The sequence below is a fragment of the Musca domestica genome, unplaced genomic scaffold (assembly GCF_030504385.1).
Source record: "Musca domestica strain aabys unplaced genomic scaffold, Musca_domestica.polishedcontigs.V.1.1 11, whole genome shotgun sequence".
Classification (NCBI taxonomy): domain Eukaryota; kingdom Metazoa; phylum Arthropoda; class Insecta; order Diptera; family Muscidae; genus Musca; species Musca domestica.
This window is the reverse complement of record NW_026712133.1, coordinates 436650-452172: the sequence shown is the minus strand read 5'-3', so window position 1 is coordinate 452172 and position 15523 is coordinate 436650. Positions and strand designations below refer to the sequence as shown.

At 33.5% G+C, this 15523-nt stretch overlaps 1 protein-coding gene across 9 annotated transcripts in view; it reads right to left on the bottom strand.

Moving 5' to 3' along the window:
* LOC131805907 (uncharacterized) overlaps positions 1 to 15262 on the bottom strand; it is a 496437-nt gene extending 481175 nt beyond the window's left edge. For 4 of the 9 annotated variants that reach the window (XR_009343876.1, XR_009343888.1, XR_009343892.1 and 1 more), the window contains exon 1: positions 13961 to 15162. Coding sequence is in view for 2 of the 9 variants with exons in the window: in XM_059129672.1 (XP_058985655.1) it covers positions 13527 to 13846; positions 13961 to 14195 (555 nt within the window). In the remaining 7 variants the exon portion in view is untranslated. Of the gene's footprint in view, positions 1 to 13526; positions 13847 to 13960 lie in introns of all 9 variants that reach the window. The other 5 variants (XR_009343883.1, XR_009343884.1, XM_059129672.1 and 2 more) reach the window with 4 other exon arrangements.
* Between the last annotated feature and the right edge of the window lie 261 nt (positions 15263 to 15523).

The window sequence follows — 15523 nt, the reverse complement described above, 5'->3', positions numbered from 1 at the left end:
CCGCCGGTAAATACCCAACCAACAGTGCTGGGCAAAATTGCGTTAATTTACGAAGAGCGCCCTTTTCCAAATTCGTACTAAGGGGCCGTTTCTTCACTCTTTACGTAAGGTATCAATAAAAATTAGGATCAGTGATCCTTACGCGACACTTTGTCAAAAAGGATCGCGGGTTAATGTTATCCTGTAACTTGCAATTATCGATTTTTCCAAGCAATCATGCCTTTTGTGGGCCTGGTACCTGTACTATGTTTCGAGTGACTGGGATCTATATTAATTCCTGGCTAGGGGTAATTGTATGAATGAATATTTCTTGGTTTTTCTTTGTTAAAACACAATTATCAATAAAAATATAGCAAAAATCGAAAATAGAGAAAGAAAGGTAAATTGTATGAATGAATATTTCTTGGTTTTTCTTTGTTAAAACACAATTATCAATAAAAATATAGCAAAAATCGAAAATAAAGAAAGAAAGGTAAATTTATTAACAACTGATTCCGACTTAGTTCATGGATGGACTTAGTACTATTAATGTGGACTTAGTACTATTAATGTCCAAAGATAAAAGATTTATGAATTCATCTTCGTTGGGCGTTCGCTGTATTGTTGGTGGATTAATGATTGAAAATGGAGCTTCTAAGTTTTTGAAAAATTTGTCACTAATACGCAGCGTGACATTTTGGAATTCTATTAAATATGTTCCGTTTAAAGATTTATTATTTACTGTCCCACTAAAATCAATAAGATATTAATACCCGGCGAAATAGTTTCTATCTAAAGAATATGATACCTGTGAGTAATTTTACAAGATGAATTCAATCCGTTTAGTAACGGTGGAATACAAGTATCGTTGGAAATATCTATATTCTTCTTTTGTAAATCTCAGTTTTATTTGCATGCTGAGTGCAGCTTCATTTACATAGTTGTTATCTTTTTTTTATCTATTTGATTTGTAATTTAAGTTAGTTTTTGTAACCTTCCTGTAAAAATGTCATTTATTATTACTTGTTGGTTATTGTTTTGGATTGTTTGGTCTAAATTTTTTGTAACTAATTCAAAATCGTCGTGATCCGGAGATCCCGCGATGTATTTCCAGGCTGTGCCTATCATATTAATTGCTCTTTTCTTTCTTCCTATTGGTTCTATGGTTGCAAGGATATTGTGTATTTCTGATATTTCATGCGTTAGGAGTGGGAAAAAAGGATTAGATTTAGGAATGGTTTGTGTAATTGTCCATTGCATGTCCTCAACGAGGTTTCTGTATCTTTTTATGTCTATGATGTGAATAATGTTGAAAGTTGCATCCTGAATTTTTGATAGTTCATTATGAAGAGGTACAAGGTATGATTGTGTGAAGTTAAAAAAGTGTGTGTTGGTTTCTGAAGTAGTGCAGTGAAATGCTAATGTTCTGTAAAAAGAAATATATAAAAATGAAGTCAATTTTTGATGTTGTTTTTATGTACTATTTTTCCTGATTATGTAAGTATTGCTGTAGTGTTATTTTCTTTTAATATTTATTTTCTAACTCTTGGTGACAATTTAGTCCCTAACGCTTATGGATTTTTACATAAATTTCATCACCTGGGGCAAATTGATCGGTTCCCGTTTGTTATTATGGTTTTTAAGGTCAGTTATCTTTTTGTCTCGATATCTTTGGATGTTATCTTGTCTCGTCCTCCAAAAAATACCTCGACTGGTCTTTGTCCTGTTGGGCTATGTATTGTGTAATTGTATTCATAAATTGCTCTGTCTAAAAGTTCTATAAAGGTATGGTATGTCCGTTCAGTTCGAAGGCAACTCATAATTTCAGCTGAACGTTTACAACACTCGTGTATGGTGGGGCTTTTAGATTTCTATATTCAATTGGTTTTGCAACATAAAAATTATTGAAGCTGAATTAAAAGATTTCTCGTTATCAAAAACTATATTTTTTGGAACACCGAATAAAAATATTAATTCTCGTAAAGGTTCTTTTACATGTTCAATAGATCTTGACATAATTATTTTAATTTTATTGTACATGGTGGGAAAATAATATTTTTCCAGAATCTGTATTTTATATTTTCTGGCATTTCTATGAAATTTTTTGGGTTTGCTGATAATTATTTCATCCTTTTGGGTATTGTCTTCTACTTGGAGGCTTGTAAATCTAATACCATATCTTGCAAAGTGTTGTGGAAAAATTTCTTGAATTTTCACATTAATGTTTCGGGTGCTTTAATGTCATTTATTACAGAGGGATTTAAGTATTTTTTCAGCTGTTCAGGGGTATAATCTGTTTCTGGAAGTGTATGCCTGTGGATGGTTGGGAATATTATATCAAATTTATAGGAGTTTGTTGCATTATGGTCAAAGATTATTTGATTTTTGAAAACGCTTATTGGTGCTATGCGTCATTTCCGACATAGAATTAACTTGTGACACTTCAGGTACTCTGGAAAGGGCAGCTGCCACTATATTACTATTTCCTGGTTCGTATTCTTCCAATATGGCTTTCCATCGCTTCATTTTGCTATTGTTTTTTTTATTACTTAGAGCATATGTGAGTGGCTTATGGTATGTGTATATTTTCAATTTTGCCGCTCTATAGTAGCGAGCATTTCCTTTTCATTCGCAGCGCAATGCTCTTCTGATTAATTCATAGTTCTTGATATAAAGGTAATGGGCTTATCTCCTTGAGACAAAACTGCTCCGAGAACATGCATCAGTTGTTAGCTCGAAGGGCTTCTTATAATTTGGATAGTACGTTTTAATGAAGCCGGATAAGGGTAAAATTTGGTATACACTGGAGAATCATTTGATGTACGAATCTCTCCAACTACTTTAGTTGTGCACGTCACCTGCTACAGATTTAGCAAAGAATGGAATTTCGTTTGGAATTATTTTTGAATGTACTTCTTACTAGATCCCATGTCTATTAAGATACTTAAGATTTTCCCGCTCTTCGTCTGACATTCAAAATATGGAAGCAAAGAGCTTGTCATTCTAAAAGATGAATGTCATCAAGTTCGGAATCTGCTTCATTGTTTGGTATATTGTTTTCTAGATAAAAGTCGTTGAAATAGTTTTCCGGATATTGGTCGTAATTTTGTGGTGTCTCTTGTTCTTCAGAATATTCTTCGTAATTAATGTTGTCGGGCTCGAATGTATTTCCTGGATGTATTATATAGAATGGTCGAATGTATTATATGGAATGGTCGTTGGGCTTTCGGTGGACAAATGTTGTGTTTTGACGGTGGATTGTGTGGTCTTTTACCTAAGAATTGATTTTAAGTTGGTCTATTTGTGTAATTGATTTGTTGTGATCGAATACTGCGATAGACATCCATTGGCTCCGCTGGCTTTGGTGGTGGAGGCTTTTTTGGGTGGCAGAAACTTTGTATACCAATATTATAATTATTGTTCATTTTGGGAAGATTTTGTGGGTTAGGTATGTAGGCTATGTTTGGATTGAAATGGTGTTTGTTCCTTTGAAAATTATATCTTATCTTTGAGACAGAGTTGTTTGATATTAGCTTTCTTAATTAGCTGAATATTCTGATTTTGGGCATGATTAGTTAGGAATTTTTGGTTTTCTAATTTGAGACATAAATGAAGAGCCTGGGGTAAATCCGCTGGTTCTCTTATTCCTAGCAATCTTAGTAGGTCGCCATTGAATCCTCTTATAAACGTATCGAGGGATTTGCTCCGATAAATTTGTGTTAGTAGACTTAGAGCCTCATTTCCAGCTTCTAAACCTCCTAGTTTGTTCAGTATCAAGGATAGGTGAGTATCAAGGATAGGATAGGTGTGGTGTTCCCTTGAATTAGACCTGTCATCTGGTATTCTAATGTGGATACATCTCGTTTGTCGGCGTAGCTTGGGGTAAGGCACTTGGAAATTGCTGGCCAATCTAAATGTTGTATGACTTCAACGCTATGACCGCATTACCTACAATTTTATTTCTAATTATGTTCAAAATACCGTAGTATTTTGGAGTACCTTTCAGATTTTCATATATTCTTAAAAATTTTCCCACGCTCTTTCTCCAAGAGTTAAACTCTCCTAGTTTCCCTGAAAATTCCCTTAGACATTTGGCAACATCGGGGATTTTATCTAGGTCACCTATACTACCTACGTGTTCCGCGTCAATAGATTGATCTACTGGGTTTGTCTAAAAAGCGGTCGGATTTAATGTAGCTTGTAGTACGTGAGGTTGTGTTCCAGAACCTACAAATTAGTACTAATTCTGCTACAACACCTTCCCGTACTCCAAAAACTAGGAAAACGTGCAGCTCTCTCTCGAGAAAAAATGGCGCTGAGCAGTGCACATTTCTGCTTGTTTTAGCTACATGAATTTGGCCGAGAAGAAATGTGCATATTGTAAATTTGACATTTAATTGTCAGGGCTAACAAGGTTGAAAAATGTATTGATACATTTTAATGTTCGCCCGTCACAAAAATATAGAAAATGATCAACTTAAAAACTAAAGGAAAAACTATTATTTGTCGTGCAAAAAAAAAAAAAAAAAAAAAAACAAAAAGAAAAAGTATGGAACAACTGATGTATTAACTTTTGGATGATTCCAGCAGTAAAGAGGACTGACTGAATGAGGAATCAGATTATTAATTATTATTATAGATTATTAATTTTAACTTTTCGTCTTCAATACTCATTTTTTTAAATTTTGGCATCCTTTTCAGTAAGGTTTCACCAGTCCGATCTAGACTGTTTATTTTTGGAAATTTGACATTTTACCGCATTTTTGGAAATTTGATATTTTACCTAATTTTCCGTTCCCTTACATTTCGAACTATTCTCTCTTTTGCTAGTTTTGCTACTAAAAAAGTACTGGAACGCAACTAATATTCCTAAGGTTTAAGTTAAGTTTATCTGTCCTGGTTTATGTATGTTAGATTGGTTTGGTTGTTGGGATGAATTTGGGGTAGTTGCGTTTAGGATTGCTTGACGGACTAGGTTGTTGGAAATTGCCATTTTATTTGAAAAATAATTCTATTCATTCAAATTAACAAAATTATTTTCCATGAAATCATGCCACTCTGTTGTTTAAAATTTAGTTGCTGTTACCGAAAACAATTCTTGTTAATTTTGTCTACACGCGCAAAGCATTGCATGGGTTGACGAAGTCAACTACCGGAAATTCATTTTTTGGGCTTATTTAAATTTAATCGGAATTTAATGTTGGGAAAAATTATTTGGAGCAGATGAACATCTGCAATACAGATTCATAACAATTGATTACTTTGGAATAATTATTAAGAAAAAATATATATTTTATTGGATTAACAACTTATTGTGTGTTAACTCCTCCCCCTTTAAAAACGATTGTCCACAATATTAGAAATATGAAACTGTGTTTCGAGTGAGTACCTGTATGAATGAATATTTTTTGTTGTTTCTTTGTTAAAAGCACAATTATCAATAAAAATATAGCAAAAATCGAAAATAGAGAAAGAAAGGTAAATTTATTAACAACTGATTCCGACTTGAGTTCATGGATGGACTTAGTATTATTAATATGCAAATAGTTTAACATTTCCAAAGATAAAAGATTTATGAATTCATCTTGAAAATGGAGCTTCTAAATTTTTGTAAAAATTGTCATTAATACGCAGCGTAACATTTTGAAATTCTATTGAAAATGTTCCATTTGCAGATCTATTATTTACTGTCCCACTAAAATCATTAAAAAAATATAATACCCGGCGAAATAGTTTCTATTTGAGGAATATAATACCCGTGAGTAATTTGACAAGATGAATTCAATCCGTTTAGTAAAGGTGGGATACAAGTATCGTTGGAAATATCTACTAATTGATCCCTTTGATAATTTTTTACATTTTTTGTAATTTTGCATTTGTTTTTAACGCCATATATACTATTATTACTTTTCATAATTTCATTAAATTTAGTGTTTCTGATTTTATTATTTCTTTTTAGAGGTTTTATCAAAAAATATTTGAAAGTTTTCTTTACTAGTTAAAGGTATTTTAATACCATAGAAAAGTTTTTCTTGATTATACACTACTTTCAGTTTTGCAAATTCTAGGGCTTCTTCTATTGATGTTACAACAATATCATTATGTTTTTTTTCTAATGCAATTGTCATTTCTTATTTTATTAAACAAAAATATGTTTACATATTAATTGCTCTTTTCTTTCTGATATTTCATGCGTTAGGAGTGGGAATAAAGGATTAGATTTAGGAATGGTTTGTGTAATTTTCCATTGTATGTCCTCAACGAGGTTTCTGTATCTTTTTATGTCTATGATGTGAATAATGTTGAAAGTTCCATCCTGAATTTTTAATAGTTCATTATAACTAGGTACAAGGTATGATTATGTAGAGTTAAAAAAGTTTGTGTTGATATCTGAAGAAGTGCAGTGAAATGTTAATGTTCTGTAAAAAATATATAAAAAAATGAAGCCAGTTTTTGATGTTGTTTTTATGTACTATTTTTCCTGATTATGCAAGTATTGTTGTAGTGATATTTTTCTTTTACTATTTCTTTTCTAACTCTTGGAAACAATTTAGTCCCTAAACGCTTATGGATTTCTACATAAATTTCATCACCTGGGTCAAATTGATCGGTTCCCGTTTTTTATTATGGTGTTTAAGGTCTGTTTGTCTCGTTATCTTTGGATATTATCTAATCTTGCTTTAGCGTACATTTCGGGGTCTATGCTAACTCGTCGTCCAAAAATACCTCGAGTGGTCTTTGTCCTGTTGGGCTATGCATTGTGTAATTGTATTCATAAATTGCTCTGTCTAAAAGTTCTATAAATGTAGGGTATGTCCGTTCAGTTCGAAGGCAACTCATAATTTCAGCTGACCGTTTACAACACTCGTGTATGGATTTCTTTGTAGATTTCTATATTCAATTGGTTTTGTAACATAAAAATTATTGAAGCTGAATTAAAAAATTTCTCATTATCAAAAACTATAATTTTTGGAACACCGAATTAAAATATTAATTCTCGTAAAGGTTCTTTTACATGTTCAATAGCTCTTGACATAATAATCCTGCCCTGTGCGTATTTTGAAAATTTATCCAATGCTGTGAGGACAAGTTTATTTCACGTTTTAAAAATATTAATAGGGAGGATTTCTCCACGATATCAGGGTAATGGTGTTTCACTTAGTTCAGGTTTCGGTGGATGCCTGTCGTACTTGTTTTCTTAGAAAATAGTACATTGTTTGGCGATTCCGTTAATTTCATTGTACATGCTGGGAAAATAATATTTTTCGAGAATCTGTTTTTTGTTTTCTCTGGCATTTCTATGAGATCTTTTGTGTGTGCTAATAATTCAGTATCAGTTGTTATTTTTTTACTAAGTCCGGTTGAATGTAGTTTTTACTAGATCCCGTGTCTATTAAGATTCTTACGATTTTCCCGCTCTTCGTCTGACATTCCAAATATGGAAGCGACATTCACAATTTTAAAAAATGAATGTCATCAATTTCCGAAACTGCTTCTTTGATTGGTATATTATTTTCTAGACAAAAGTCACTGAAATAGTTTTGCGGATATTGGTCGTAATTTTGTGGTGTTTCTTGTTCTTCAGAATAATATTCGTAATTAATGTTGTCGGGCTCGAATGTATGTCATGTATCTGTATTTATATGGAATGTTTGTTGGGCTTTCGGTGGAAGAATGTTTTGTTTTGACGGTGGATTGAGTGGTATTTTACCTAAAAATTGATTTTGAGTTGGTCTATTTGCGTAATTGATTTGTTGTGATCGAATACTACGATCGACATCCATTGGCTCCGCTGGCTTTGGTGCCGTTGGGCGTTGTGGAGGTTGTCTTAGGTGGCCGAACGTTGGTATACCCATATTATAATTATTATTTATTTTACGAAGATTTTGTGGATTAGGTATGTAGGCTATGTTTGGATTGAACTGATGTTTGTTCCTTTGAAAATTATACCATATCTTTGAGACGGAGTTGTTTGATAATAGCTTTTTTTATTTGGCTGAATATTCTCATTTTGGGCACGAGTAGTTCGGAATATTTGGTTTTCTAATTTGAGACATAAATGAAGAGCCTGGGGTAAATCCGCTGGTTCCCTCATTCCTAGCAATCTTAATCCTCTTAGAGTGTGTTAAGAACTATGTTACAATTTTCAAGTGAGAATAAAATTTTAAAATTAATTTGCTTACTTAACAAAATTATTTTCCATGAAGTCATACCACTCTGTTGTTTAAAATTTAGTTGTTGTTACCGAAAACAATTCTTGTTAATTTTGTCTACACACGCAAAGCATTGAATTGGTTCACGAAGTCAACTACCGGAAATGCATTTTTTTGGTTCAATTAAAATTAATCGGAATTTAATGTTGGAAAAAATATTTGGAGCAGACGAACGTCTGCAATTCAGTTTCATGAGAATTGATTACTTTGGAATATTTATTAAGTAAAAAACTATATTTATAACTTATTGTGTGTTAACTTAAATACAGTCAATAAATCTTATTTTTTTCCTAAAAATAAATTTTTTAACTTGGGCAGAGTTGCCGTGTTTGTTTAAACTTTTGATAATTTTTAACGACGTTGTTTTGATAGTTTAAACTGATTACGGCCGGTTATTGCATCTTTCCGATAGACAAAAAAGTGATGTTGTCGGACACATAAATCTTTTTTCGTTATTACAAGTCTCATTTAAATAAAAACTGTCCGATAAGCAAATTGCCAGGCCATCTTCCCTTTATCTTTTAACGTAAAGTTTACTGAATTCATGTTGTCGTATTTTATATTGATAATATGACAATAACAGCAAAATATATTTAAATAAAGAAATGGAAAACGAAAATCATTTATTTTATATTGGTGAATTATAAATTTATTTCACGAAATTAATTACAAATTAGTTTTGTTTATTATTTTCAACCTAAAATGTAGATGTCATTGTGAAAAAATGCTGTGTACCAGTTACTTTTACAAAAACCTTGCCATATCTCTCTAAGAAATGCACATACTTTAAAGGAAAGATGTAATAATGAGAATCCGATAATGTGAACTTTATCCTTCACTTTTCCTAAAGTAAGGGATAACAAAAGTGGACTGTAAAGGGAAGATATAAGAACGGGCCTATGACTGGTTATTACATCTTGGCGATAGGTAAAAAAGTGATGTTTTCGGACACATTATTCGTTTTTCGTTATTACAAGTTTCATTTAAGGATGAACTGTCCGATAATCAAAAGGTCAGACCATCTTTCCTTGCCATATTTTTATACCCAACAACACTATGTGTTGGGGGTATTATAAGTTTGATTGGGCCAAAAATTATGTAACACCTCGTTTTTTGATAATATGGCAACAACAGCAAAATTTATTTAAATAAAAAAATGGATAACGCATATCGTTTTTTTATATTGAAGAACTGTTTTATAAGTTTATTTCGTTTATTATTTTTAAACTTAAATGAAGATGCCATTGTGAAAAAATGCAGTGAATACCAGTTACTTTAAAAAAATACTTGCCATATCTCTGTAAAAAATGCATATATTTTAAAGGAAAGATGTAATAATGAGAACTTTATACTTCACTTTTCCTAAAGTAAGGGTTAGAAAAAGTGGACTATAAACGAAAGATATAAGAACGCACATATGTGATATGATATTGTTACCTGAGTTACCCAAAACTCGACGTAGCGTACACAAATATTCAACTTCCAAACTTTGTTAAAATATTTTACACGTCCGTATTGCCCCAATACGCCAAACGCATATCTTAAAATCTGACGTTCTAAAGCTTGCTACTTTTTTAAATTCACACAATTGTAGTATTTACCAAATACAAATAATCGAAATTTTTGTATTATTCGTTAGTATTTTCAACACAAGCACACAAAATGTTGTCCAGTTGTCAATGGTCACCCTTGACATTTTGAAGGCCCGACGTGTTTGGTTAATATTCATATATATAAAATATGTGTGGTGCAATACGTCGACCGAGTGAGTTGAATTTTAGGTAACGATTTAATCATGGTTGAAGAATATAGGTAGACGCATCGATACAGCTGCTGGAACAATGAACTGTCAAACCAATTTTGGAATTGAAAATGTTGAATGAAAAATTATTTAAATTTGTAAAAATTCTTAAAAAAAAACTCGAATTATAATAACCTCCGAATGACGTATAAGAAAACATTTAAGAATCTACTCATATTTGAAAAAAAAAAAAAAAAAACATTTAGGAAATTTTGAAATATCAATGCTCCCAAGCTTTGATGCATCTACCTGTATTCTTCTACCATGGTTAATGACAAGGCGGATATATCTGCCTGTGTTAATGTTAATCTGTACGATGAGTTGTATAGGACCTCTGATTATAGAGGACATCTTAGCCGTCTTCTATGACATAGAGGAACTCTTAAGTCGTCTTCTATGCTTTAGAGAACGTCTTAAGACTTCTTCCATGACACAGAACACGCCATCTACGACTTAAGACTTCCTATATATCATAGAAGACGACCTAATACTTCGTCACGTTTAGTGCATGAAATCGACCGAAAATATATGTGAGAGCTATATGGAAATCTGAACCGATTTCAATATAATTTCCAAATTTGAACAGTGTTGGCTTGTTTGTTTGGAATACCATAGTATTTTGTTGTCACAAAGTGGTCAGACTTAGTCCCTTTATTGTTGTTTTTCTTTGAGGTAAGCTAGGAAATACCTAGGTTTCGGAAAGAACCACCAATCCTTATCAGTTCCCTTGCTTTTTGTCTGGGATATTCTCCCAAAAAGTTATTTTAAAAATAGCTTCTATGCCAAAAAAAAAATTTTTACCCAAATGACGAGATCGAATGCTCAATAGAAGAAGAACCAAGGAATTAAATAAAACTAAAATTCTTTTGCAAAATCTTCTAAATCTTACAGCCGCACTCATGCCCGTATAACGTTGCCTATAATTTAAGGTTACTTTTAAGGGTTGAGAAGAATTTTCCGAGCATAGGAATCCTTTTCTTACTATATTTTCAATTCACTCCACTATTTTGTATAGTCCGCATATTACAGAGAATCTTCATATTCGGCATTTCACTGATTGAAGTCCCATATCATATCTCATCAAAACTGAAAATTTGGCTATGGCAACCATATAACAGCATGTATAGAAAATATGCAAACTTTCTCGATTTTTTTTCGTTTTTTTTTTTTTTCAATAAGAATTTTTAATTCCAAAAGGCATTCTGAAACAATTCTACACAAAATTCCATATCATAATAGAACAGTCAATTTTTTCAGTTCCGCGGTTTTTCTCAAAATTGTCTTTCATGACAATGTTTCCACTGTAATTACAAATAACCAAAAGAAAATTTGATTCAAATCGGCCCAGCCATTCTCAACTGATGTGTTACTATACCTTTTCAAATTATTTTAAAGAAGTAGGTGTGGCCAGTTCCTCTGACCCCAAACAGATACCTAGGGTTGGGGGAGAGAGTGTTAAGATTACGTCGTATACTAACTGTGGAACAGATATTTTCATGATTTTGGCAAATATTAGGATTTTAGATAAATCGAAAAAATGGGAGCAAAATTGGGGATGGTCACTTTTTCTTTGCATAAAAAACTAAATAGGACGAACATTAAAAAAAAAAATACCCCGTTCCAGCCGGTCTCAACTGATTCAATTACCAACGAAGAACAATTGGTTTATATATAGATTAAAAAGCAGGAGTTGTCAGTTCCTCAGCCCGATATATATATATATATATATATATATATATATATATATATATATATATATATATATATATATATATATATATATATATATATATATATATATATATATATATATATGGTCGCTTTTTCTTTGCATAAAAAACTAAATAGGACGAACATTTAAAAAAATAATACCCCGTTCCTGCCGGTCTCAACTGATTCAATTACCAACGAAGAACAATTGGTTTATATATAGATTAAAAAGCAGGAGTTGTCAGTTCCTCAGCCCGATATATATATATATATATATATATATATATATATATATATATATATATATATATATATATATATATATATATATATATATATATATATATATATATATATATATATATATATATATATATATATATATATATATATATATATATATATATATATATATATATATATATATATATATATCGGGGAAGGTCAACATCGCATCATGTTCTCAGACTCAATTAGAAACGCTTAGAAGGTCTCGAATTTGGGCGAATGTTCTCGTAACATCACATTCATAGACTTCTTGATCGATTGGACCAGCCATTCCCATGCACCACCTTCACTTGGATTTGCCGGAGTGTTAAACTTCCATTGGATGTCCAATGCTGAAAGGGACGAAGTCATAACATTATTGTCAATAAAACCTTTCCCACCATTTAACTGCTTCTCGATCCCAACTAAATTAGTGTCGTTGTCGCTTCGGATTACCAAAGAAACACCTCTTCGATTAAAAAAATTCCTTATGAATAATAAACAGCTATCACTAGAGAGATCGGCGGCTATCTCCAAGTGGACAGCTCTAACCATTAAGCAGGTGAATAAGGCGACCCATCTCTTCTCTGGCTGGCGACGTATAGTAACAGTCACTGGTCCATAGTAGTCTAGGCCAGTGTAAGTGAATGGACGGACATATGGCGTTACACGGTCTATTGGCAAAAGACCCATCTGAGGCTGACATGGCTTCGCTCTTCGAATTCGGCAAACCTGACATGTTAATTGTATGCTGTTGAGTAAAGGACGGAGAGATAGAACCCAAAATCTCAAATGTACTTCAGCGATGACTGTTGACTTATTTATATGCCAAAATTTGACATGATACGATTCGACAAGTAGACGTGTGAAAGGGTGCTGATTCGGAAGGATGATAGGATTTTCGGAATGGTTCGGAATACATGGCACAAATATTGTTCTGCCCATACTTCTTCTTCTGCTGAAAGTTCACCCTTTAATAGTTCGACCTATTTGCATTTGCAACAATTTTTCTATGTACCGATGCATCCAAGCCATGGTGCGTCTATATCGACGATACTTGGAAAATCGAGTTATGTCTGGAACCACCGAATCACATTGACGAGTCACGAGAACGACATGTTTTGATCTCAGCTCAGAGTCACTGGCATCCAAACAATTTTCAATGTTTTATCCTGAAGGCTATTGAAATTCAGGAAGACATAAAAATTCTGACCTTATGGGAAACTTAGCTCTTGTTGCCGCATCGGCCGGATTGAGAATACCTGGATATCAATTCCAATTATACATTTCACTGCTATCAAGGATTTCTGCCAACCTGTTGGCCGCATATTGCTTATATTTACGGTGATCCGATTGAAACCAACGTATCACCGTATGAGAATCTGCCCAAAAATAGATGCTATTAATACTTTTCACATGATTGTATACGATTAAATCTTTCATGCGGACAGCCATAACGGCTGCTTGCAGTTCTAGTTTGGGTATGGTATGGTATATTGTAGGACACAAGCAGATTTTCCCTTTACAAAAGAAACATTATTTCCCGCTTCACTTACCACACGCCTATATGCTACCGTTGCCATTGCCTCTTCACTCGCATCTGCAAATATATGTAAATCAACTTTTCTGTTGAAAAGATCCTTAAGATAACACCTTGGAATACAGAATTCGTCCAACCTATTTAATTCAGTTAACAATAACTTCCAATTACTGTATAAATCGTTAGGCAACTCTTCGTCCCACTTTATACCCGACTTCCATACTTTTTGTATTAATATTTTCGAAGCAACCATAAAATCGCACACAAATCCGAATGGGTCATAGATTGATAAGTTCAAAGAGAGCATCTGACGTTTTGTAGGAGTCTTTGAAAAGTCTAAAATGGATTTATCATCTTTATGTAAATTCAAGCGGAAACAAAAAAACATCTGGATTTGGCAACCTGTGTATGCCCAAATCCTTTCAAAAGAATTTTTATTCAAAAACTCACCGCTATCGTTGACTCCGCTGGCCGATTCTCCCCAAGATTGAAGTACTCTCTTGGAATTTGAAATAATATTTTTCAACGCAAAACCTCCAGCACTGTGAATTCTAATCACGCCTCTTACCACCTCTGCGGCTTCTTCTTCGTTCTGAAAACAGTCGACATAGTCGTGTACATAATGGCGATTAACACTCGCTTCAACTGCATGAGGTGACTCTTTCACAAACATATTGGCATTCATATTTTTTACATATTGAGCTATAATAGGCTAACAAGTTGCACCAAATATCACTCTTTGCGTAACATAAGTCTCCACTATTTTATTTGTATCTCCGTTTCTCCAAAGGAATCGTTGGCAATCTTGATCTACTTTGGCGATTTTGACTTGATAAAACACCTCGTTTATGTCCCCACAGACGGCTATTGGAGATTCACGAAATTTAAAAATAGTTGAAATTAAGGAATTATTCATGTCTGGTCCACTTAAAAGGCACTTATTCAACGACACATTTTTCACTTTGACTGCAGCATCAAACACAATCCTAATTCCTCTTTTGTTCACATTCTTAACTCCAAAATGAGGTAGATAAAAAACTCTTTGTGGATTTAAAGGTAATTCGTTCACTTCAAGTTTTCTGCAATAGCTCTTTAATATGAAGACATTATTTTCTCACAATATGCACTGCCATAATCACTATCCCGGGCCATACTGTATAAACGTTTTTTAAAAATGTTGCCATATTTGATGCTTTAATGGCAAAATTAATTACGGCATTCAAATCGTCTTGAGCTAATGAGGGAATTTTTCGGACCTTTTGAATTTGGCTTTCGATGAGTTGCTCTGGTCTTCCGAACGTCTCTTTAAGGTTGTCCATGATGTCTTTCACATTGGCAGAGCTTCCAAATAATGGTTACCGCGTCTCTTAACCTCATAATATTGTGGTGCTGTAAAGAAACTCGTAAAATGTTGGCCATTCTTCTGGCAACCCTGCAAATATTGGAAGAGGATAAATTTTCTTTTGAAGCAAATCGACGTTATTATTAATGGAATTATGTGGTTGTCCTGGCATGTATTATACGGACATTTCATGCGTTACGTGCATTGGCTCCGGATGGCGTATAATTAACGGTGGCATATTTGGCAACGCCGGTGGTATTTGCGGTGCTGGCGGCCAAATGGCTTGTTGTTACGTTATTGGAGGCTCCAATGGCGCTCCAAATGTTTGTTGTTGCGGTGTTTGTTGCAGAAGGCTTTGGGCGGACGTGTTTGGCTGCTGCGATGACAAAGTCTTTGCCATTTCTTTTTTCAATTCCAGCATCTGACTCTGAATAAATTCTTGCATTTGTTTCCGCATTTTCAGCAGTTCTTTTCTAAACTCTGCTGCTACGCCGACTGCTGACGTCGTTAGCTTGGCTACAGGCTGCTGACTTGATGGAGTATTTACGTCCGGTAACGACCGGGCAGCATTTGAAGAGGGGTTTGTTGGCGTGTTAGGCGGCGAATGTTGGAGACTCATTTCTGTTAGATATGCGTCGAAACGGGCGGGCGGTTCGCTTAATTCTTGCGTC